Source organism: Dermacentor silvarum, chromosome 3, assembly GCF_013339745.2.
Source record: "Dermacentor silvarum isolate Dsil-2018 chromosome 3, BIME_Dsil_1.4, whole genome shotgun sequence".
Classification (NCBI taxonomy): Eukaryota; Metazoa; Arthropoda; class Arachnida; order Ixodida; family Ixodidae; genus Dermacentor; species Dermacentor silvarum.
The window spans coordinates 229,909,950-229,934,918 of NC_051156.1; the positions used below are offsets into that span (position 1 = coordinate 229,909,950).

The 24,969-nt window shown below is 49.4% G+C and overlaps 1 protein-coding gene across 5 annotated transcripts in view; it reads left to right on the forward strand.

Annotated features, from left to right (window-relative positions):
- Positions 1–24,969, forward strand: part of LOC119446843 (tyrosine-protein phosphatase non-receptor type 11-like) — a 197,206-nt gene that overhangs the window by 75,112 nt on the left and 97,125 nt on the right. For all 5 annotated transcript variants that reach the window (XR_007466205.1, XR_007466204.1, XM_037711408.2 and 2 more), the window contains 2 exons: positions 6,224–6,375; positions 24,020–24,087. Coding sequence is in view for 3 of the 5 variants with exons in the window: in XM_037711408.2 (XP_037567336.1) it covers positions 6,224–6,375; positions 24,020–24,087 (220 nt within the window). In the remaining 2 variants the exon portion in view is untranslated. The remainder of the gene's footprint in view (positions 1–6,223; positions 6,376–24,019; positions 24,088–24,969) is intronic.

A 24,969-nucleotide genomic window follows, 5' to 3' on the forward strand; every position in this document is an offset into this window, starting at 1 on the left:
CGCATCAGATTGATTTAAAGACAGCCTATCAAATGAGCCGGAGAATAAAAAAAAGAAGTGTTTGTGCTAGCGGGCCTCCGAAAATTGCAAGCACTTGTTGCGGAATTGCTACATTGCTAAAGGTACGATACTTGATTGTTTTCGACCTCCACTCCATAGGCAACTCCACACTGCAACTCGTGTTGCAGTAGTTCACATATAGCATCTCAAAATGTATAGGCAGTAGCATCTATGGTGCTTTCAGAAGCTATATATGAATTTCTGCACTGATAGAACGAGACTAAAGACTGTAAAGTTACCTTGTCAGTGTGCTTTGGTATAAAAACAAATGAGAGTTCCGTTTGTCAGTCGGGGTGCACTTTCTTTTCATATTTAGCTCACACGTCTGATAAGCTCGTCTGCGTCCAATGACTGGAGCTTGGTCGTGCTTGCAGTATGCTGTGTTGAGGTAGGGCCCAGGCTTGGGAACTCAGCAGATACTCCCCGCCCGTAGAAATTCTCAAATCCGGTGAAATGAGAAAAGTGAATAACAGCCAATCAGACCAAGTTGAGTTTCTTCTAACAGGTTTCCAAAATTTAGCAAGGGTTTTGTTTTGGCAAGGTCAGTTGTATTAGTGGAAATGCATGGCTTGGGTACGAATTTAACCAGTTGTAATGGAATTTAACCATGTCCACAGTGTCAGAAAGCAAACTAGAGATGCTGTGCGTAGGTTGAACGCTCCAAAGCTGGAACAAGCGCTGTTTGCAGTTGCTTCTAAATTTCTTGTGAGCAACTAAACTGACACCTCACCGCATTGTATGAGAAAACAGCATCTTCTGCTTGCACCGCTAAACTAAAGCATGCTATGAAAACAATATGTTGCCTCGTGGCATAACATGTGTCATGATCAACTTCAGACTTTCTGAGGCAGTTATTGTTCCTGTTATCGTGTCTACAGACATAAATACATTAGCGAGAGTTCCTGTTATCGTGTCTACAGACATAAATACATTAGCGAGAATATTCCTGCTGCTTAAAGCATTAGTAACACTAATGCTGGACTAGAAGACTATAAAAGAACAAAAACCAAATGAAGCTTAAGTGTACATTGCTACAATTTATCAAAGCACCTGCCTGAAGAAAGTATACTCCAGGATTAAAAACGCCAATAAGATATTTAATAACAAAAAGAAAACAATGGTCTACTTGCCAGGAATAAAGTGGACCCGAGCGAAGTGTTTCTAACAAACCGGTATAATATTAGTTACCTTTTCCCAGTGTGGAAGTTTCTTATCCAAGTCGCTCTCCGATGTGCATCGTCTGCTTCTTTCTAGAAACGATGAAATCATACATTGCAATCTTTCCACCGTGATGACATGCATAACAGAAGTCTTTCGGCATCCGTCTTCTTTCATTTTCGGACTTCTGTACGGCAGCATCACGATGATTTGAGAACTATGAGACGTTCGGCGCATGCCGTGATAAGACACCCTCTTTCTTTTCAAACCTGAAACTGGATCGGCTGTTTCTCGGTGCGGTCGCTAGGTCGCGAGCATTTACTTGGAGTTGCGAATAATGGCGGGGAGGCCAGTGCCTCACCCCACCACCTTCTTCTATCCAGTTGCTGATTGTGTTGACTCGTTTAACTGTTTAACTCTGCTTCCTGCGCTCCGATCACGTGTAACACGACGCGGCTGTCGCGTTCAAGAATGGCACTACTAAAACAACTGCAAAGAGGGGTGACGGGCGGCAAATGACATGTGAGCTCTGCCGAGGCATTGCTTTGGTGGCCCAAAAGGGGCCTTTTAAAGAATGTGAGATGGTTGCTGCGGCATCCTTGCAGCTTGGGAAATACAGTAGAAATGCTGGGGCAAGATCGCCACAAGCATCTCGCCACGTACTTCTCACTGGCTTGCACAAGAAACCCCCATGTCCATCAGCCTTGCTTGCTTTACACAAAGCTTGCCGACATCCTTCTCCAAGGCATCCAGGTGCTCCACGTAGTGCAGCGGAAGGTCCCTCACTTAAATGAAGCTCCGGAGGAACTCATCATTTGCAGGTCCTGCAGCCTGCCGTACTGCGTCATCGCCGCCGCTGTCGCTGTCACTGTCGTCGTGGCTATCTGATGCACGATCGCCTCATTGGTTAGAAGTTCTGATGTTCCTGATGCATCGTCCGCATGTAAAAACTCTTCGAGTCCTCGAGCATCCTTGTTGACTACAGATCAAAGTTCAGGCATCACTTCATCGGTGGGAGCTTCACAGGCTTCGTATAAGTCACTGCTGCCTCGGACAAAACACGCTTTGCTAAAGCAGTTCCACATTGTAGAAGCGCTTACTTCATACCGCACACCAAAGCTAAGCTGCATGGCCATCAATAGATATTCAATTGTGGTTGCTCCCTGGTTATCTGTGTGGCCATGTCCATCAACAAGGCTAACTTGTTCAGAATGCGGCGACGATACATGACCTTAAAATTGGCGATCACGCCGGCATCCATGGCCCACTTCTGCTTCGCCTCCACGTCAAGTGAAACTCCCTCACCGGTGACGGCTTTGTAAACAGTGCCGTGCCTCTCTTTGAAGCGCTGTACCCAGCCGTCATCCACGTTGTTGATGAGTAGGGCAAACTGCTTCACCTTTGTGGCCAGATTTTGCCCAGTGATGGGCAAGTTCATGGCATGGGCACCAAGAAACCACTCGTAGAGGGCCTCTTTCACCTCCTTAGAGGCACCTGGTCGAACGCGTTTACACCCGTTTTCTACCAAGAAGTTTTCTTTGTCAAACTTTTCTGCCGAGCGGATGATTGTCAATGCTGTCGGTTGCGATAGTCCGTACTTCTTCACCAAGTCGCACTTTCTTACCGTCATTGTAGTCCTTCACGATACTGCACCTTGTTTCCAAATCTATAGCAGTCCGCTATCCTTTCACCGGCAAAGTCGTTCATTGACGATGATCAGCGGGTGGGTCAGCCATCTTGCGTTTCGGCAGTGAGTCAAACGAGCTGGAGAAACCATGTGACCAGAAACGACGCAACCAACAAAGACTAGCTGAACTGAGGGGCGAGTGAGCAATCTGGGAGCAACTCTGTCAGATTGCAGGTGAGGTTGTTTCGTGATGTGTTTTGCTGGGTGGTGCGTGTTTGGAGGGGGTGGTAGAGCGACGGGAGAGTGGCGCGCAAGGCTGGCTATGCAGAGAAGGCTGGAAAGCAGGTTGTATTACATGAGTGCGCGGCAGTTGTTGGGGCGGCAGGCGAGGGTGCAGCGGCTTGAGTTTCTCTTTTTCAATGATTTTGCATTCCATTACCTTTTGGCATGGACACCCAGCAGTCAAACTTGTTCGTTATAACCAATAATGCGGCATGGGGGCATTGTAGTAAGCGGGTTATTTCATCATAGAAAACATACAAAAGTTGATGGTGCAGCAGCTTCTCATTGTTGTAACCGATATATTGTTGAAACCGGTATCGTTATAACTGGGTTCACTGTATTGTGATGATTATGATGCTGCAATTAAGACAGAGTTGTGACATGTACCAGTGCAGTCTGTTTATTAAGGAGCCTCATGTGCTCTCTATCTTTCATTACATACATGCCCAGTGGCACATGCCCACTGCAATGCCTCCTTTATTGAATGCATTTGGAAAAGCCAAGAATAAGTACTTGAGGTCATACACGACTGAGTTTCTGTGCTTTGTCACTTCGCATAGTCGTGACAAGTATGAACTATGTACCTCGTGCGCTGTTTCGCACGCAGGCAAAATTTTTTTTAGGGAGGGCCCCCCCCCCCTCTCTCACGCAGCGGTCAGCCGAATTTTCATGTTGCTAGGTTGGCAGGTATGCAAAGCTCGCATGTTTGTTAAGGTCTACATATATTAGGTATGGTCAAGGCACACTGTTTTAAGAGAGCTTTATGGCAAACTTTCTGTTGTAGGCTGAAAGAGTAGTGCAATCCATGACTAGCAGGAGATGGTCCTTGAAAAATGCCATTTCTCATGCAACTGCCACTTAAAAAGGCCGTGAACCACTTTTTATCGAAGTCGAAAAATGCATTTGAAGTTTAGTTTAACTTGTTCCTGACTATTTCAGAAATACTTTGCCGTAAAAAGTACTTCGATGTGCTCAGCAAAAGCGGAGTTATTGGTACCCCAAAGCAGTGCTTCCGCTCCTCTAATGACTTGCACTGCTTAGGCTATGGTGGAGCGGGGTGTGCCCACAACGCTTTGCCTACTGAACGTCACCATGGCACGCAGTTCAAATTTTATTTTGGATGTTCATGTAGAATCCACTACTCCTCATTTTGACGCCTACGACGCGCCAAATGTTTAAATGCCGTTGTCCTCGGCAAGCCGCAGTGCGCTTAGCCAGTAGACTTGTTGCAGCGGCCTTGGTATCTATGCTACGTAGCAGACCGCAGCTACATGCAACTGTAGTGCGTATGTGCAATGTTTGCTTTGTGCATGACAGGGCTTGAGTGCGTGCTTGCACTAATATGCTCCAATCTGGCTGTGCTACATGGTGTGGACCAGCTTTGTCCTTCACCAGCTTGACCGACGGATAATAGCCACATCCAGCTTGCGTATTTTGAAACGCTATCAATAGCTCACTACAAAGTGGTCTGCCAAGGCGTCTAACCAGGAGCAGCCAGGAATGAGCGTGCCCTAGCAAGCGTGCATGTGGTCTGAACCTAAGTTTTACGTGGTTCAAGGCTAGTTGAGTGTTCAAAACTAGTCGAAATTAGTGAGGCCTGACAGCTACGACACTGTTAAGTAGAGTGGCCAAAGTTTAATTCCTATGCGGGCAGCTGCAGCCGAGCCGTGAGCAGACGAGTCTGCTTTTCATAAAGTACGCAATTCTTATCGAAATTCGAAGGCAGATTTTAGCTCACCTCAGCTTGTTCTTAAGCTGTGTCAATGAATATACAGTTAAACCTGCTTATAACGAATTCCTGGATATAACGAAGTTTCTCTATTCTCCGCCGTTACTCCATAGAAGCACGTCTATTTGAGACCTCTACGTAATGAAGTGGCAGCGGGAGACCTCCTCGAAATACCGAATTTTCCCCACCGACAACCTAGAGATATCGCCCCAAATTTTGTCATTTTTGCGCGAGCAGCAACCGGAAGCACCTTCTCTGCCGCGACGGAATGCGAAGCAGTGGCGTCGCGCTTGGCGCGCTCAAATTCATGGCGACTGCGAGCGCACGTGTGCGTGCTTGTGAGCGTGCGCGAGGCGGGCCTGCATCCCTCGACCCGGCGATCTTGCCGCCACGGGCGTGACCTTTCCCCCTTCCTTCATTCAAAGCTGATCTTGCTGCAGCTGGCCTAGCCTGCCAAGCCGGCACTTTCCTTTTCCAGTTGATGTTGCCAAAGGAAAAAAAAGCATTTTTTTTTTCAACGCGCTGGCAGTGCCACTCTTTGGTTACTGCGCAAGTCTCTGCACTTCACTTCACTCACCTGACACTATACGACGCCATCGTGTCGCTCGCTCTTCGTTTCCGATGCCTCGCGCTTGTGCGAAACGACATGCGTCCACGCATCCAGTACCTGGTGTGACATTGCAAGGATGAGGGCTTTGACGAAAACGGAAAACGGGTGTGCGTTGAAATCGAGGGCGCGTTAGAATAGAGTAAATGCGGTAAGCGTTTCTTTTTTGAATTTTCGTGCCGAACCTGAATATAACGAAATCCTCTTTATAACGAAGCTTTTCGGGAATTTGTCAATTTCGTTATATCCAGGTTTAACTGTACACAGTAACAGTAGGATGAAGCGCACTGATCCAAACACCCTTCTTGATTGATGTCAGCTATTGGCCAATAGCAGCTGCATATGAGAGTCTGCTATATTGTGAAATAAGGTGTCCATAAAAGAGTGAGGAGCAGGCTTCTGTTGAAAAGAGAGCGTTTGAAAAAAAAAAGGTAACTTTGTGCTCTGCTTGCGAGCTCCATGCACCGTGCATGGCTGCAAAATTTGCCTGAGATGTTCACAGTAGCGTATGCTATCTGCGGACTGTGTTCTTTCACCAAGTTCGAAGGGTGGTTGAGAACTCCTTTGAACACTAGGCAGAGTGCCACTGTGCCACAGGAAGTGTGCTATTAGTAATCATATGGTGGGCGCATTTCCTGAGCGCTCTTGAAATGATGCCAATTCTATGGTCATTACCTAATCACTGTTGATTGTTTAGTGATGTCTGGAAACGCAATTCCAACAATTGAGTGCTTTATTAATGAGTGCAATTGTTGCGCAGTCCGAGACGAGGAGTGTCTTCCACTACCACTTCACTGCCTGGCCGGACCATGGAGTGCCGTCTGACCCTGGCTGTGTGCTGAACTTTCTCCATGATGTGAACCAGCGACAAGAATCCATGCCTGATGCTGGACCAATTGTGGTGCACTGCAGGTGGGCAGGATATGCACCATTCTCCGCAGAAGTTCGATAGACTGTAATGAACTGCATGATTTAGGCTTAGCACATTTATTTTCTTGGAAAAGGACAAAGTCAATCACTAAAGCATTCTTGCAAGGCTTTTTAAGCATTGACTTAATGGGGAAGGTTGGTTACCAATGAAGCTAAAATGTCGATACATCAGTGTGAAGCTTGGATTCGTAAGTGTTTTCACAGGTTTTTTAGGACGTTTTTGTGCAAGAGTTACAGTGGTGCATCAATTGCACTATTTAATACACAATTTTGCTACAATTCTACTTGTTTGTTCCTTGCTGCACCAACTTAAGTGCCACACGTCACCAGTTCTCGTGGCGCTCCCTCAGTCTGCTGTTGGGATTTTTGGTTGGTTGCATTTGCTCCATTCGCTGTTGCCCATGCAATCGCTGCTCCGTCTGTGCTGTCAATGTCGTGTGAATGCTAGCTGCGAGGAGATCCGATTCACGTCACATATCACATGACTGATTTGTCTGCGCTTATGTCCGGCGTGTGAATCCAGCTTTATCAGCATCGCCAAAGAATGGGGGAACAAAACTGCTGGCCAAAGATACGACGTGTACGAGTTGAGCATCTGTGAAAGGAGACTGTTTTTGCTAAGTTTCGTGCGTTGTATGCAGTTATTTCCACGGATTACACTCGCAGATATATTTTTTTCTTTCAGGGCTGTTGTAATTGGGGGTGCGGGTTAATAGCAGTGGTCTGTTATCTCTGGTAGTTGTTGCTTACCTGTGAAGTTCACCACGAGGCCTGCCACGGAGGGCTCTTGCCAAGGGGAGTGAAGCGACCTGGTTCGAAGTGCAGCAGTGGTAGCTTAGGTATATGCTGCTTTAGTGTTCGCAGACCAATTAATAATGACAGGTCAGTACTGCGAATTAGTTGTATTGTATGCTTCACATTATGGACTCTGTATCGGCCGCTATGATCCTGTTTGGACGGAAGTTAAGCACCGGTTCTCGCATTGTGTGCCTTGCCATTGGCTAGGGAATAAACGAAGCAAAGCTTGTCTTCCTCCCTAGTACCTAGGCGTGGTCTCCACATTTTTCTCTTGCAGCTCATACATGTGCACAAGGGTCGGGCAAAGGTGGCGCAGCTCTCATGTATCTGTGCCTTTGACAAAACTGAAATAAGGTTATCTGGAGTTGCCGCAGGCGTCTGGTCTCACATCATTACAGCCTCCATTACGGTGCATTCTAGTGCAATCATATAAGTGCACTCATGGCAGCGTGTTTGTGTTTTGTTGAAGACCGATGCCTTGCATGTAGTAGACTTCCTTGTTGTGTCGCTCAATTTTTCGGACTGATCCGCATGCGTGTAATGTCGTAAAGGTAGCTGCCGCAAATAATCTCACTGCCCCTCATTCTGTCGTTTGTGCCCACACTTTTGTTGTGAAGGCGATTCCTCAGCCTTTCGAATGAGTACGGCCCATACGGCTGCTGCGAAAAGTTTTGTTGACTTGGCACCAAACTGCAACATTTAGTCGCTAACTCCTGATAAAGTGGTGGTGGTTAGGCCTACCTTGCAGCGGAGCCATCACAGTAATGTAACCCTTAATATGCTTGTACTGTAGGCTACATTGGAGATCAAGCGTGAGGTGCACACAGGCCAGACTGACAGCCGCATACATCGAATGGAGTTTGGTTCGATGGGCAATAAGCCAGCTGGCATACTGCTGAGAACGTGTGTGTGCTGGTAGGAACGACATAAGTTCAGGTTTGGACATGAAGCCATAAAGATTGAAACTGATTTTAAGCAGCACAGCCTAATCTGGCACTGTTCACGGCGTAAAGGTCTCGTGAGCGCCAGCTGCATTTCACGACGATGTGCGAGTTTGCGCCTACTGGTCTTAAGCACGCTTTCCAATGCTGTGATGCTCTCAATGAACGAGGGCAATAAAAGTGCAGTGAAAGACACTTAAGTAATGCATGCATTCCATGCCGTAATTACTGGAAATGTGCTCGTTGCTCGCTTACTTGAGGTGAAAAAATGCTAGTGCGAGCGGGCTTGCCTGCGAGGACCGATGCGGGCAATGTTGCATCATCGTGCATATAGCACGACTTCGTGCAAAGTTGGACACTATAGCTCAACGTGCACTGCAAGATGCAGAGAGCATTGAAGCCCTACGTAGGCAGTCAAGTCCTCCTTGACTTATTGTGAAGCTCCTTGGAATCTCCAAAACTTTTTTAACCTTGTCTCTTCTCGCTGCAATGTTGCGCGATCACCAATTGTTTAATTATTGTTCAGCTTCCTTCGTGCTAGTAGCTTCGGCGCTACTAGCGTCAGATGAGAAGTGCAAACGTGCACCCGCCTACGAAATGTTGGTGACTGAAAACGACGGGTGTAGATGCTGTTCCGTGTAGACACAGTGGCGCTGCCGCGCCTTCGTGCTCGCGGCCAACCACTCTGAGCAACAACGAACAGAAATGGCATGAAACACGCAGCAGGTGAAGCCGCGGCGGCCTTTGTAGACGTGGCGCAGTGGACTTCACTTGGGATGCACACTGCAGACAGATCGTGCACGCTGAAGCTTCTACAATGAGTATCACGGTGTTGCAGAAAGCAGTGATGTGATGGCTGCTCCAAACTGCTCCAAAAGGCGAATCCTGCTACATTTTCGATAATGTGCTCCAAAGCTGCTCCAAAAAGTGTTTTCTGCTACTTTAAAGAACAGACTTATCTAACAAGCGACATTATTTATCACATGCACTCATCATGTGTTGTGGGGATCGAGGTGCCTTCCCGTGCCTCGCGCGTGGCGCTTAGCTCGATCCCCAGGAAACGCCGCCGTAACGGCAACATGGCGGACACGGCTAGCGCGCCGGACTTACTTTCCCACGCAAACCGTGCTTCTTCCCCCCGGAATTGGACTTGCCCCGCGAGACACGTCACCGGGACTGTTTGGCCTCCCGCGTGGCAGCCCCCGGGCACCCTCTCCACCCGAGCTCTCGTCCGCTGAGCGCTTCCTCGCCGCGGTAGAGGCACACAGGCTCGCAACGAGGTGGTTACATGAGACCTTTGTTCTCGCGACTCCTCGTTATCGCGCTTGGTGGACCGCTACCCGGTTAGCCCTAGCGCAGCGGGCGCGCGTACTCGATCGGTCTTGCGGCGAGCCTTGGCCCGTAAGCGCCGTGACTGTAGCACTGAGCTGTACCTTGGGTGAATAAACCCGTGTTGGTTGGCGATCTGACTCCGGAGCCTTCTCTGCGCCGTGTCGGAGAGTCGACGAACCCTGCCGTAGCGCCTTTGTGCGTTGCGGAGTTTAGGAGCGTCGTGCCCTTTCCTGACCGTCGCTCGTAGGGTAAGCCTTGTGCAAACCCATCTCCACATAACTGGCGCCCAACGTGGTTTCGGCATGGCATCAGAGCAGGCCCCTTCGCGGCCCTCGTTCCTGCCTGACCCCCTGGCTGCAGACTTATCGTCCTTCGGAGCGAACGACACCGATAGCACGAGGTAGGTTCGCCTTCGCGACCCTATGCTTTCGGCCACCGGGAGCGATCCCTTCCTTGGAGCGCCCTAGGTGATGTCGACAGCTCGGATGTGTACGCTAGTCCCATATAGCCACGCCAGTTACGGGTTTTATCAACTGTTTGAGACGCGCGGGGAGCAGGTGCCTACTAGCCCCTCCGGCGTGCTGTCTCCGCTCGCTGGCCTTTGTCCCGAGCTCAGTTGTGCCCAACGTGCCGCATCGGAGCCACCCCGCTTAGATGCTCGCACGAATATGCTCGCCGGCCTCCCTTTGTCCCGAGCGTCGTTCGCTGCGCCATGTGCCGCATCGGAGCCACCCTGCTTAGATGCTCCCACGAATACGCTCGCCGGCCTCCCTTTGTCCCGAGCGTCGTTCGCTGCGCCATGTGCCGCATCGGAGTCACCCTGCTTAGATGCTCGCACGAATACGCTCGCCGGCCTCCCTTTGTCCCGAGCGTCGTTCACTGCGCCATGTGCCGCATCGGAGCCACCCTGCTTAGATGCGCGCACGCATACGCTCGCTGGCCCACCGTTTTCCTGAGCGCATTTCTCGGACGGATACGCCGCGGTGCAGCCTTCCCGCTACGCCGTAGGCGCGAGCTCGCTCGCTGGCCTGCCTTAGTCCCGAGCGCAGTTCGGTGTCCCGTGCGCCGCAGCTGAGCCTCCCTGCCTCGCTGTTGGTGCAAATTGCTCGCTGGCCTCTCCTTGTCCCGAGCGCAGCTGGGAAGCAATGTCGAGCGCGAGCCACCCCGCTCAGCCGACAAAGTCGCCGCGTTTTCCGCCTGCCGCTTGTCTCACGCGCATCCGAGCGACATTTTCGACGTGCGTGAGTCACCCCGCTCCACTGTCGATCCGTCTGCCGGTCATGTGAGGCCTCATGCGCCTGTCGGAGCGGCAGCCCAGCTCTTCTCTTTGCCGTTTACTGGCCCCATGCGGTCGGTCGTGCATTGAGCGGACCACCTGTCCGTTGGTCCTTTTTGCTCTCCAGAAGTTGGCGTTAGCGTACGTGCTGTTTGCCGTGGAGACGTACAATCCGGCTTAAGCGCTTGTGCGAGCCATCGGGCCGCCTCGTGCGCTGGACGTTGACATGGCAGTGATACCTTGTTCTGCGCTACCGGAAAGGGAGTTCAAACGTGGTGGCGGACGCCTTGTCGCGAGCCCCCGTTTCGGCGTTTGATCCTTTGGTCCGCCACTCCCGTGAGCATTCGCACCAAGTAGAAGCCGGAGCCTCAGTCTCCAATGGCTCAAAAGGCACGAACCTCATGCACTTAGTAGAGACCGGAGCCTGTGTCTCCAATGGCTCGAAAGGCGCGACCCCCGACGGCGAAGCGATCCTCGGATTGCCAGCCCCGGGAGAGGACGTTTACCTGGTGGATCCCGTTACCTCATCGGGTATTGTCTTCAGCAGGCAAGAGCTGCTAAAGGCTCAGCAGAGCGATCCATTTTGTAAATAGCAATCGTTGACGGGCTCAAAGAGCCGAGCTCCCAAGAGGAGCGGGGCGGCAAAGCCGCCGGGCGCACCCGGACAGCTGGTATTGCTGTTGGCGCCGAGTGCCACGCAGCTTGTATTGTTGCGGGCACGTGGGATCCGTATCTGCTTAAGCAGAACGACCCGTTTTGTAAATAGAAATCGTTGACAGGCTCCAAGAGCCGAGCTCCCAAGAGGAGTGGGGCGGCCAAGCCGCCGGGCGTACCCGGACAGCTAGTATTGCTGCGGGCACGTTGGATACGTATCTGCTTTACGCCGATAAAGCTCTCCTGCGCTATATCCTATCTGAGGAGGCTCCCCAGGAGTCTTTCAAGGTGGTGATACCCCGCAGTCTAAGGAAAGCCACCCTGAGCTATTTCCACGACTCGCGGGTGGCCGGACATGCGAGTGGCCTTAAGACTTTCCAAAAGTTGTGCCGCTCTGCTACCTGGCCAAGCATGAAGCGTGACACTCTTCACTACGCCCGCTCATGCCGCGTGTGCCAATGTGTGAAGCCTCGCGCGGGCAAACCCTCCGGGCTCATGCAGCCAATCGACAGCCAGCTACCCTGGCAAGTCGCGGCCTGTGACATTATGGGACCCTTTCCCAGAAGCCGGCGAGGCTACGTTTTTCTCCTGGCTGTCACAGATCACTTCACGAAATGGGTTGAACTTTTTCCCCTTCGGAAGTTAACGGCACGCGCAATTTGGGACAAGTTGACCGAGGTCTTTAGCCGCTTTGGCTTTCCGGCGGAGCTGATAACGGACAACGCGTCCTACTTCACGGCCAAGGTGTTCGTGGATGCGTGTGCCGCCTTTGGCATTAAGCACCGCAAGACAACCACGTATCACCCACAGGCCAAACCAACAGAGCGGATTAACCGGAACCTCAAGCCCTTGCTCGCGGCCTTTGCCGAGCAACATAGGGATTGGGATGTCTGTCTTAACGAGATGGGCTTCTCCTTGCGGTCCACGGTGAACCATTCGACTGGGCACACGCCCGCTTTCCTCAACTTCGGGAGAGAGCTGCCAAACCCCATGGACCGCGTTCGGCGGACCGGCAGCAGGGCGTGCGCCACGAAAGCCGGCCTTTCCGGCTATGCGGCGGAACTGCGCTCACGGATGGACGCGGCCCTTGACCTGGCCCGTTCCAACCTGGCAAAAGCGCGAACTGGACAAAAAGCCCAGTACGACCGGTCACATAGGGACGTGCACTGTGGTGTCGGCGATCTCGTCCTCAGACGCAACCATGTCTTGAGTGACGCCGCCAAAGGCATCTCTGCCTCCCTGTCGGCCAAATGGTTGGGCCCGTACCGAGTGGAGACCAAAATGTCCCCTCTGGTATACAAGCTGGCTGAGTCCCAAGGAAGACCAGTCGGCGGTCCAGTTCACGTCTCGGACCTCAAACCACGTCGTTGCCCGTAGCAACGACTGGGGAGAGGGGGAGGCGGTCAACGAACCGCAGGCAAACCGTGATACGGCTGGCCCCAGGCCACGCCACCGGTACAACCTACGGAAACCCACCTAGGCAGGTTTTCTCCCACCAGCTGGTAGCCGGACTTTATTCCATACCACGCCGATGAACGGAGAGACACAGCTACGGTGCGAAGGCGCACGTTGAAGTGGTGACAGACCCTTTTGGGCCTAATATACCCTCTCGTGCTCACCCGCCTCCTGGCGCGCCTAGTCAGCTTTCTCCCCCTACCAGGTAGCTGGACTTCATTCCCTACCATGCCGGTGAATGGAGAAATGTAGCTACGGTGCAAGGGCGCACATCGAAGCGGTGACAGGCCCATGTGGCCTAATATACCCTCTTATGTGTTGCCCAAGCCTCAGCCTGGCAAACGCCCCTTTTTAGGCTGTCAGCCAGGCGGGCAACTTCCTTGGCACGCCGGCTATGCCGGGGGGCGTTCCTGTCCTTCACCTTGTGTCGTCCAGTCGGCTCCCTGCGCCTGGCTCCACTGTGCCACCAGTCTTGCTGACCACGAAGCCGGCTGTCCCTGGTCTTACCATGCCAGCCTGTTGCTGACCTCAAGGCCTGCTGCTCCTGGTCCTTCCGCCATGAATGACTCCTGCCTCTGGGGGCCACGAACCCGTGCCAGCCTTGCCTAGGCTGCCGCTAATTGTGGCTGGTCCCCAATCAGGCGCTGACCTCTGGCCGGGGAGGGTCACTCTGGCTGCTGCTGCTGACCTGGCTGCCGGTCATCCCGGCCGGCTGTTCCTGCTAGCGTGCAATTCGGGGAGCCCAGTGACTTCTGTGGTGGCGGCTGCGCCAAAATGGCAGCCACGCCTCGCGCGTTCCTGGCTGCTCCAGTCCGGCGGACCTCGAGTGTTGCTGGCTGAACCATGGTGCTGCCCTGCCCCGTCCTGCCTGGGCTGCTGACTTTTCCACCTGGCAGGGGGTCCTTCCAGTGTGCGGAACTTTGGTGGCCAAGGCAAACCCCTGGCTTGGTGTCAAGAGAAGCGACGTCTTCGCCTTTCGGACTGCTGGCGCCCCTTTCACCCTGTCGTGGTCCTGAGGAAGACGACGACACCCTCTTGGACTTTGCCCCGTTGGCTTAGCCCTCTTTGGCTGAGTCAACCTTGCCACTTGGCCTCGGTCAGCCACTTAGGAGGCTGGCCTCGGTCTTTAGGAGGGGGGAATGTGGGGATCGAGGTGCCTTCCCGCGCCTCGTCCCCCAGCTCGCGCGTGGCGCTTAGCTCGATCCCCGGGAACCGCCGCCGTAACGGCAACATGGCGGACACGGCTAGCGCGCCGGACTTACTTTCCCGCGCAAACCGTGCTTCCCCCCCGGAATTGGACTTGCCCCGCGAGACACGTCACCGGGACGCGCCCTGTTTGGCCTCCCGCGCGGCGGCCCCCGGGCACCCTCACCACCCGAGCTCTCGTCCGCTGAGCGCTTCCTCGCCGCGGTAGAGGCACACAGGCTCGCAACGAGGTGGTTACATGAGACCTTTGTTCTCTCGACTCCTCGTTATCGCGCTTGGTGGACCGCTACCCGGTTAGCCCTAGCGCAGCGGGCGCGCGTACTCGATCGGTCTTGCGGAGAGCCTTGCCCCGTAAGCGCCGTGACTGTAGCACTGAGCTGTACCTTGGGTGAATAAACCCGTGTTGGTTGGCGATCTGACTCCGGAGCCTTCTCTGTGCCGTGTCGGAGAGTCGACGAACCCTGCCGTAGCGCCTTTGTGCGTTGCGGAGTTTAGGAGCGTCATGCCCTTTCCTGACCGTGGCTCGTAGGGTAAGCCTTGTGCAAACCCATCTCCACAGTGTGCACATGGAGGAAGTAAAACATGGGTGCAAGAGTCGGGCTACTACGTGCCTAGAATGTGCTGTCTCCCGCCATTGCTGAAACGCCGCTTAGAAGGTGAGAGCACACAACTTTCTTAATAACGCTTTATGGAAAAGCGTTCTGATACAGTAAAGCCTTTTTGCGATGCGACTTTCTTGTGGTTTCGTCAAGTAGGTAAATGACAACGGGGGCAACTTGTCGCACGTGCTACTGAGCTTGTTTCTCTTCCTTGCACTGCTGCCATTTTGCTCTTTTCTGCTGGTGTAGCTTAGCAAGCGAGCATTGCATACTCCTAAAGCTCTTCCATAGTCGAGTTCCCCTAATTCCCATCTCCATGTGCACTTCTACAGCTCCCGCCATTTTATCGCTCAGCCTCCTGCAAACTGGGAAGCTAAAGCAGAGATTAGAGTGGTTTGTGGTCATACTATCATCGTGATGCTGTAGTGGTTGTATTATCGTCATCCCAGCTTCATCATCTAATTTTCGTCACACCATCGTCTTCATACAGTTGTCATTTCATTGCCATGATGCTGTTGTCATCACACCGCCATCGTCATTACTTTGTCATCATGCATGGGATTCGCATGTTTTAGTGCCACAACTTTATGTTGAGCTAAATGTGCTCGTTTCCCGTTAAATTTGGCTTGCTCCTTCTGTAAGCTCTCTTGCTTCTCTCAAAGGCAATTTTTGCATTCGGAGTAAGCATTGAGATGCTCCAAAACGCACTTTTGGTTGCTCCAAGAAGCTGCTCAAAAATGGCCTCGGCCAATCACATCACTGAGAAAGCGTTGGTGAACGTTGCTTTTTTAAATCAGCCGGTTCTCCCAGTGATTTAATCTATCAATAATGTGATAACGTGCTTGGAAACTGACAATTTCTCGACCCTAAGGTTTTTTAATTAATAATCCTAGTAACATAATATACAGGGTGTTTCAGCGAACACTTTCAAAATTTATTTTATGTTGCCTGTGGCAGATAGCCCAAATCTAGTTAATGAGCTGGTCTACTCGAAGAGGCGGACATTACTTGCACAAAAAATTGAAATGCATAATTGACAAATTAACAAAAATTCACTAATTAAGTTTTTAACTAATTACCTGACGACCCATATTGCAATTTACCACTTGTATCCGTGGAGTTCGCAAGGCGGGTCCACTTAGAATTAATTCTCAGGATGACACCAGTTTCGAGATATTAATTCCCGAACTTTGCAGAGAAATGCATTGGCGTTCCAGTTAATTTTGTGCTTCAATGCATAAAGCGACGTTTTGTTAAGAACTTAACTGGAACGCCATTGCATTTCTCCGCAATGTTCAGGAATTAATATCTCGAAACTGGTGTCATCCCGAGAATTCGTTCCAAGTGGATCCGCCTGGTGAACTCCACGGTTACAATTTGTAAATTGCGATATGGGCCATCAGGTAATTAGTTAAAAACTTAATTAGCGAATTTCTGTTCATTATTCGATTACGCACTTCAATTTCTTGTGCAAGTTATGTCCGCCTCTTCGAGTAGACCAGCTCATGAACTAGGATTGTGCTATCTGCCACAGGCAACCTTTAAGAATTTTTGAAAGTGTCCGCTGAAACTCCCTGTATATATATTGTTTTGGGAAAACAGTAAATACTGTCTTTGCTTAGTCGTACATGCTAATAAAGGATTAATATTGTAATGAGGAAGAAGAAACATATGTGCTTGATCGTGAACATATCCAAAAGATATTCGTTTCAAACGTGGTTCATTTTGCAATGGGGGGCGTTAGTCACCATATAGTTCTTACAACCAATCTGTATCCGGCGAGTGAGTGAGTGAGTGAACTTTATTGGGTCCACAATAGACGCGAGTAAACTCGACGTCACCTGGCTACCTGTATCCGGCGAAATAAAGAAATAAAACAATCAAATAAACAAGGAATAAACGACGCATCTGAAGTCACGCTGCAAACGTAAATCCGTGCGAAAAGTCCGTTTTAAGCGACAGTAACTATTGAGTGTTATTGAAGACCTCTCTGGTGTACGGCACTACGACGCCAAACTCTTTCTGAAAAGTAAGAGATGTAAAAATACAGCTTGAATGCTCGTGACGCCTGCCGGCTATACGTACTTTCAAGTACGGCGAAGAAGTGAAATGAGCTCAGACTACCCCTGCTGCCGCCTTACGAAAAGCGGCGGCAACTCGAGAGCCGTCACGTCATGCGCGGTGCATAGGCGGAGCGGCGTCATTTGGCCACCTCTCCTATTCTACCACCATGGTTTCGGGACGCCAATTAGAGCCGCGCGTGTCCCCACCTACCCCGCGCCTCAGCGTCGGCCTTAGATAACCTGCGCCTTGCCGGTGGAGGGTGCAGGAGTTGAAAAGGGAGGAGGAGGAGTACGGGCTAGGAGAAATAGGTTACGCCAGCGAGGAATTTACCCAAATACCTACCCCAACCATCACTACCCCTATCACTACCAGTACCCGGACTAATATCCTAATACGTGTTATCGTTGTAATCAAACAGCAGATCAATTCCACATTATGTGGTCGTGTCCAGCGGAAGATCATACGAATCATAAAATAAGTAATACTGAGTAGTGGGAGGCCATGTTTCTCAGCTCCGACGCTGACCTGCAGGCCAAGGTCATCAAGAGAGCTGAAGAAGATGCCTAGGCCCAGGGGCTCGTGGCCGCCTAACCACAAGGTCACCCGTCAATGCCTTGTTTTTCAATGAAGTCTTTGTTCACTCACTCACACTTTTTGTCAACATGGAGGATGTCCAGAGGGGTCTGGACAAATCATTATTTGTGGCATATGCAATTAAGTATTTGCTTTGCATCTACAATGTAACCGGGACATGCTTACATGGTGCATGTAGGCACTTCTGAGTGCCTAATTTGTTCACACTTGTGAGGGGACTGTACAACATGCACATACAGTTCAAACCCGCAAAAGCAATATCAGCAGGACAGCAGACAGGGAATGGGCTGCAAAACGAACTTTCATTGGCCTACTTTGGTGAGCCCTACTCGAGGCTATGAAACTGCATTGCCAGTGTCGCAAAGTGTGCCTAATGCATTGCCGAAAAGTTTCAGGGGTGTGATTACTTTTAAAAGATTTCGCATAACTCTTCACAGGCCGCGTCGACGTCTACGGGTGACAGTGTTGATGCAATCTCTATTGGGAGATTTCGCCCTACTGGATGCATTTGGCATCTACGAACAATGTTTCTCCAGTGCACACTGTCGCCTGTAGATGGCAACGCGTGCGGTGCGGACTTTTGCGAAATCTCGCAAAGGTGATCATATTCCTGGAAGCAGTTGACCAAGGATACGTCCCTCTTAAGCAAATCTACATTCGGCGATGCTGAGTCCGAATGCAATGTGTTAGTAGTACTGAAACCAGCATTTCTGAAGCAGGGGATGCATATTTTAGGGGCGAAGCTCCTTATAGCGGCACCCGTTCGTCCCCGTCGTAGTAGGTAGCCACGTCTAGTTTTATGAATTGCTCAATAGATGGCGTTGTGTGTCCGTATATGTATGTATACCCATATATACATATATATGTATACGTATAGTATAACCGGAAGCCGACTTCCGCTTCCGGTTCCACTTCCGCTTCCGGTTCCGCTTCCGGTTCCACTTCCGGTTCCACTTCCGGTTCCGCTTCCGGTTCCGGAAGCCAGCTTCCGGAGAACGCTTCCGGCGTTTTATGGGGAAAAAAAAAATCCGAAAGTTGTGTCCGTAGCGCGGAATCGAACCAGGGACCCCTCGCTTCCGAACGCGCGGCGCTAACCACTACGCCACGAAGCGCACATAGACACACGCACCACGATGGCAATAAATACCCAACATTAACGAAAGGCCGCGTTTCTAGCGCGTTTCTAATGCGTTTGTGCTAGCGCGTTACGGCCTGTGTAAGAAGCTGGTGTAAGACGCTGTGGCCTCTCCGCCTTACCTTCAACGCGTTTCGAACGTGCTGCCCAAGCCGGTGGCAAGTCAAGTTCAAGTCGAGGAGCGTTTATGAATACGGGGGGTATACTCTCTCAGCAGTCATGTGATGGCGTCGGCAAACGCGGTGCACGTTCTGGCATGTGTAAATGGCTGCGTAAGACGCTGTGGCCGCTCCCCCTTACTAGAGAGTACTGCACGTTTCTAACGCGTTTGTGCTAGCGTCCCCTTAAGCGGGAGATCCGATGATTCCCTCCGGAGCTTCGCCCACTCATCATCATTCACCCCGTGAATATGCTGTGATTTTTTTTAAACAATCACTGCCCGGGTCACAATGTGGCCCCAATTCTCAACCACGGCCGGAGGCATGGCAGCACATGCTGTAGCCTCCATTACAAAATCCATAAACAAGTTCATGTCTGACAAACATGGATTTGTTTGTTTCATCTGCACTTAAATTGTTTTCTTACCGAGCCACTAATTACGCATGGGGCATAATACGCAAAGCCGTTGTTGGTCATAGATGCTCTCTGATGTCATTTGCCAGTAGAGGTCATTTGCTATGTTAGCGATGTGGCCATGCCATTGGAACACTGTGCGATTTGAAACCGGCAGACAAAAAACAAGATGGCAGCCATGACATGTTTCCGGCCCCAGTGATGGATTTTGGTGCTTTACTGTTTTGTGAACAAAAATATGCAGATCCAACATACATGTTCAAATATACGGTATTTTTCTATGTATAACCCGCCACCATGTATAACCTGCACCCCCACTTACAACAGCCCCCCCCCCCCCCCCTTTCCCTTGGAAGAAAAAAAAAATCGGAATGTATAACCCACAGAAATAATTGCATGCAATAATGCTCATATCTTAGCAATAACAGTCTCCATTCGTAGATACACGACTCGTCCATGTCGTATCTTGAGCCAGCTACTCTGTTCCCCTCCTCTTCAGCGATGCTAATAATCTTCAGCTTCTAGATGGCCGTTGAAAGCTCATTGTGATCTGAGTTCTAATTTGCTAGCGCAGCATGGGCACTCGTTACTAAATACTGAATGCAAAATGGAGACCTATAAAGACGAGGAGAATGGATGACCACGACGGAGGGGAGAAGGTGGATTTCCTTAGGACAGAGGTTCTCACGCATGTTGGTCCCAGGGAACCCTGCTAACCTTCATCAACTGCCAAAAAAACCTCCTCCTCTCCCCCCCCCCCCCCCCAATTAAAGATACTTGGCGTAGCATGCAACATGTTTGAAGCCAATGGTGGTGGTAGATAGGCTATTTTGATGGCAACGTGCAACGCACGGGGTGCAAACTGGGTGCAATCGTCGTGAGCCAAGACAAGACAGCATCGCAACCAAGGAATGCCGAGAAATAATGAGTTTTCAGTGCATATCGCACGGGGAGACGTATAACCTTTCATCACAAGACGTCTCAGAATTTGTGCCGACTCTACTTTGCGTACTGTAAAACCTCGTTAATTCGGATTTCACGGGACCGAAAAAAAAATGACCGAATTTGAATTAACCGAATGTTGAATTATCGCGAGTATAAAGAAAACAAACAAATGCCTACTATGTCAACCCGCTTTTATTTGCTGAATGAATCGACACAAACTGTTTCTATTTTGCACAAAAGCAGTGCGGAAACTACAATTCTCTTCATCTTATCGGATTAGTGCTCGCAGCGGCGAAGGCCTGCGACTTCCTTAGCAGCGCGGCCGTGACGCGCGCCTTCACCTGAAGCACACATGCTTTTCACTACCACGCACACATTATTTTTAAATGCGTAAACATTTCTGTGCTTTCCCAACGAGAAAACTGCCTGTGCGTCCGTCCGTCCCTCACGTAAGACGAGCGCGCAGCAGCGAGCAACTTCACCTTCGTGCCGCCTGGCGCTTCAACGCAAATGAAGCGACGAAAAAACAGCGCGCGGAGTTATCAGCAGTCGACACTCCCTGTCCGTTTCGCAGATTGCTTTCGAGATATGGTTCGTGCCGCCGCCGGAGTCCTTTGATCACGGTTTATAATGGTTCGGCACGGATGGACAAGGAGCTAAAGAGCGATAACGGCTTACGATGATCGGAACCTCATCATCGCATGTGGTGTACGTGCCGCAACCGCTGCAGACGAAACCGTGGTGGGTATCGACGCGATCATGGATGACGACTTCGCAGTTATGAAGGCACGTGGCCAGTTGCCAACGCGGTGTTATGCGCGGCGATAATTGCAATAATAAAACCTTTAAAGGCACAATTAGGCACAAAGCGTTTCGGCGTTGCTATCACGTACGATTACCGCTGATGACTTTGGCGAGCGCGGAACCAGGGAATATTTATCCGTGGCTCGCGGAAACCCCAAGGAGGGGCCTGCGGAACCCGTGGGTTCCACGGAACGCACTTTGAAAACCCATGCCTTAGGAGATAACAAAACTTTGAATCATGGAGAACCTTGCCTGGAGGTGTGGCGTCACGGTGGGCACTGCCGTGAAGCCTTATCTCAAGGTGGAATTCGCATTTAACTCTCACCCCGACTTTACTGTTAAATTAAAAAAATTTTGTGCAGGTTATATGCGCAAAAAATACAGTATGTGAAGCGAAGCTTTAGAATTGGGAAAGTAAATGCTTTACAACTAGTGCCGATATGTGCAATTTTGCTTGTTTTCATGCTATGCAACCTGTAATCTTATAAAATCTTTGTTTATCCGCGACAAAGGCAAAAATTTTGTCATGTCTTGGCACTAAGTCGCTCGTGAGCTGTGCTGAAGTGCATGCATCAAAGCACACGAATGCATAGACACGGTGACGTCGCAAGGACGAAGGGGAAGTATGATGCTTCTCGAGGGAAGATTGGTGGGGACAGGTGTTTGTATGCACAGAAAAGTATGACACGTATTGAGCATCATTTAGGGATTCTGTACCTCTTGTGCCATAGTGGGAAAAGCTCATTCTTGAGGATTGGACAACCACCCAGGGATACACGTCTAGAGGCTAAATCAAGCAAAGTAAAACAAATCAAGGAATGTGTTAAATATAATTCACCATTCCAGTAACTGATTGGTGTGCTTTAGAGATGCTTGTGAGCTGACATTTTATGTTCAGGTTTTATGTAACAAGTTATTTTGTTATGCAGGGCAGAGGTGGGCACACTTGGTCAGCGTACAAGGCCACTTTGCGAGTACTTTCATATAACCTTTGTGTATACAGTTAAGCCTGCTTACAACGAACCTCCATATAACGAATTCCTGGATATAACGGAAGTTTTTCTATTCCCCGCCGTTGCTCCATAGAAGCACATGTATTTAAGACCTCTACGTAACGAAGTGGCAGCGAGAGACCCCCTCGAAATAACGAATTTTCCCTGCCGACAACTTCAGATTTCGTGCCACATTTTGTCATTTCTGCGCGAGCAGCAACCGGAAGCACCTTCTCCCCTGCAACGGAATGCGAACTGGCGGCGGCGCGTTTGAATTCATGGTGACTGCAAGGCGAGAGTGAGCGCACGTGTGCGGGCTTGTGAGCGTGCGTGAGGCGGGCCTGCATCCCTCGACCCGGCGATCTTGCCGTCACGGGCGTGACCTTTCCCCCTCCCTTCATTCAAACCTGATCCCACTGCTTGCTGCAGCTGGCCTAGCCCGCCAAGCCGGCACTTTCCTTTTCCAGTCTATGTTGCTGCTAAAAAACTTTTTTATTTTTTTCAACGCACTGGCAGTGCCACTCTTTGGTTACTGCGCAAGTCTCTGCGCTTCACTTCACTAACCTGCCACTAGGTGACACTATACGACGCTACGACGCCATTGTGTCACTCGCTCTTCGTTTCCGACGCCTCGCGCTTGTGTGAAATGACACGCGTCCGTGCATCCAGTACGTGTGCTTAGGCATTAGTCTACCAATATAGTTAAACAGCGAATGTTTACAAGTTTATACGGCCAATAAAACTACTATCCTTACTTCGTATAGCTGTCTGCTAATTTGCTGTCGCAATCGATGCTTCACCTTTCGGCCGAAACTGGGACTTTTTTGTTCATCGCAACTTTAGTGTATTGGGAGTAAATCTTGAGTGATAGTTGTATTTCTGTATGAAAGCATGAGGTGTGCGGTACTGTAAAGGATTTTTTTTTTGTCTCTTTTGGTCACGGAAAGCGAATGCGCATTAGAATCGAGTAAATACGGTAAGCATTTCTTTTTCGAATTTTCGCCGAACTTGCATATAACAAAATCCTCTTTTTAACAAAGTTTTTCAGGAATTTGTCAATTTTGTTATATCCACGTTTAACAGTATATATGTACTTACACGGTGTCCACATGAAACCTCCCCAATTTCTAAATGAAAAAAAAAATTATGACACATTGATACCTGGAGTTTATGGCATCATTTTAAACAACTAAAAAAAGCCTTTTAAAAAGTAATACTAATCCTTAATTAGTAATAATAACTATAATATTAAAATATTCATCCTTAATTATTAAGCCTTAATCGTCTTAACGTGTGGTGGTTTCCGTAGAAATTCACGTGAAAAATTTCATTGGACAGCAACGGGTGACTTTGTTTCCGCGTACCACGTATAACAAACACCTCAGGAGACAGCCCACACATTGGGCTCTCTCCTGAGGTGTTGTCATTTTTGGTATTTATTCAGCACCTGAAACAAAACAAGAGGAATCGTTTAGAAAAAGAAAATCAACAAAAATCTTTTTGAATTGCTTTACATGATGCTTCAAACTGCAGGTTTCTATGTATCATTGTTTTATTTGTTTTTTAATTGGAGAGGTTTCATGGGGACACCCATTGTACATATGTTATCTACGAGTATGTCCAGTGAGGATACAGCCACACAAAAGCCGCGAAAGTAGGCAAAGGAAGTTTCACTTTAAAATTGCTTTGACGGTGTTTTATGCAATTCAAGGGGGGAGAAAATGCATCACTGCACATTTTGTACTCTGTTAGCATTACAAGGGTAGATTATATGTGTTCTAATGTTCTGACAAATTTCATTATGTGGGGTTGCAGTTTTGCGACGTTTTGTTGTCATAAAATGTCATTAAACACCGACCATGCTGAATCACGGTATGTTTGAATTAACTGTCACAAACACTTATGTGTTCGAATTACTGAGCATTTTCACACATTGAAATAAACATAATTTTGACAGGACCGCAGAATCAATTTGAATAAACTACAAGTTCAAATTAAGCGGATTACAATTAACAAGATTCCACTATATTTTTTGCGGGAGAGTATTTCGTTGTCCCGGGCTTTCGTAATTGCAGAGTTCAACGGTACTCACTTTTTATCTCTGTAGCTTAAGTTGGCATTTAGCATATTAAAAAATATTTGTTGACTTTAATGTTGGTTTCATTAAGGTGCAAAAATAAGCTGAAACTGGCAGTGTTGAAGTTGTTAGATTTGATGACTAAATTTGCTGTTTCGATAATTTATAATTTATGTTGCAGTGCTGGGATTGGCCGTACGGGCACATTTATTGTCATCGACATGATCGTGGACCTAATCAAGAAACAAGGTGAGGTGCTCAGAAAGGGTCCCATTTATTCAGCAAAATGCCTTTATGTGGGAATGGTCAGCTGCTGCTGCTGTGTGTATGCCCAGGGGCTTGCAGAGGTAGGCTGCCTTTGTTGAGCATTGCCAGTGTCTGTCAGATACCCATCAATTTTCAGGCACAGAAGAATGTCAATGATTAGTGGCACGTGACAGACCTGAAAAACCAAATGTGTGCACCTGAGTAACACTTGTTGACACTGCTCCATTGCAGGTTCGAGTAGCATTGTTAATCCTTTAACCCCAAGCTGTACTCGTCATGGGAGGTTGTACCAATATCGCCAATGACGGATTGCACATCAGACTCGTTCAGCCCGATATTGGGCTGCTCCCACTGCCAAGTTATGGTCAGTAATTGGCTTTGGTTTCAATTTTCAGCACTACAGGGCTGTCCGGAAAAAAAAATTGTGTTGTGCACCTTTACCATATGTTTTGCCTGGAGATGCTGATTTAAAAATGGTGGCGGTGGTGTCTCTAGAAAAAGAGCTCATTCTAGGAGTAGTTCCGAGAGCAATGTTGCTGAGGGCCTGGAGTTTGTCTCACAGAGTGACTCTGTCTTTGTTTGCGAGTGCGTTTAGGTGACGCTGAGAGTGATGATGATGTGGTGGGTAATGCTTTTGAGTGGCAGCGCGTGAACACCCAAAACCCGTCGCCTGCATGGTTTCCCTGTTGTTCAGTGCCCGGGATCATTTATGGTTATTCTATTGGTTATTCTATTATATGGCATGCATTGGGGGAAAGGGCAGCTTTTTTATTCCTGTGGTAATTCTAACCAGAAACCAATCAAGTAATATATTTTCAGAATCAGAATGACAGAAAATATAAGTACATTAAAAAAAATGTAGGA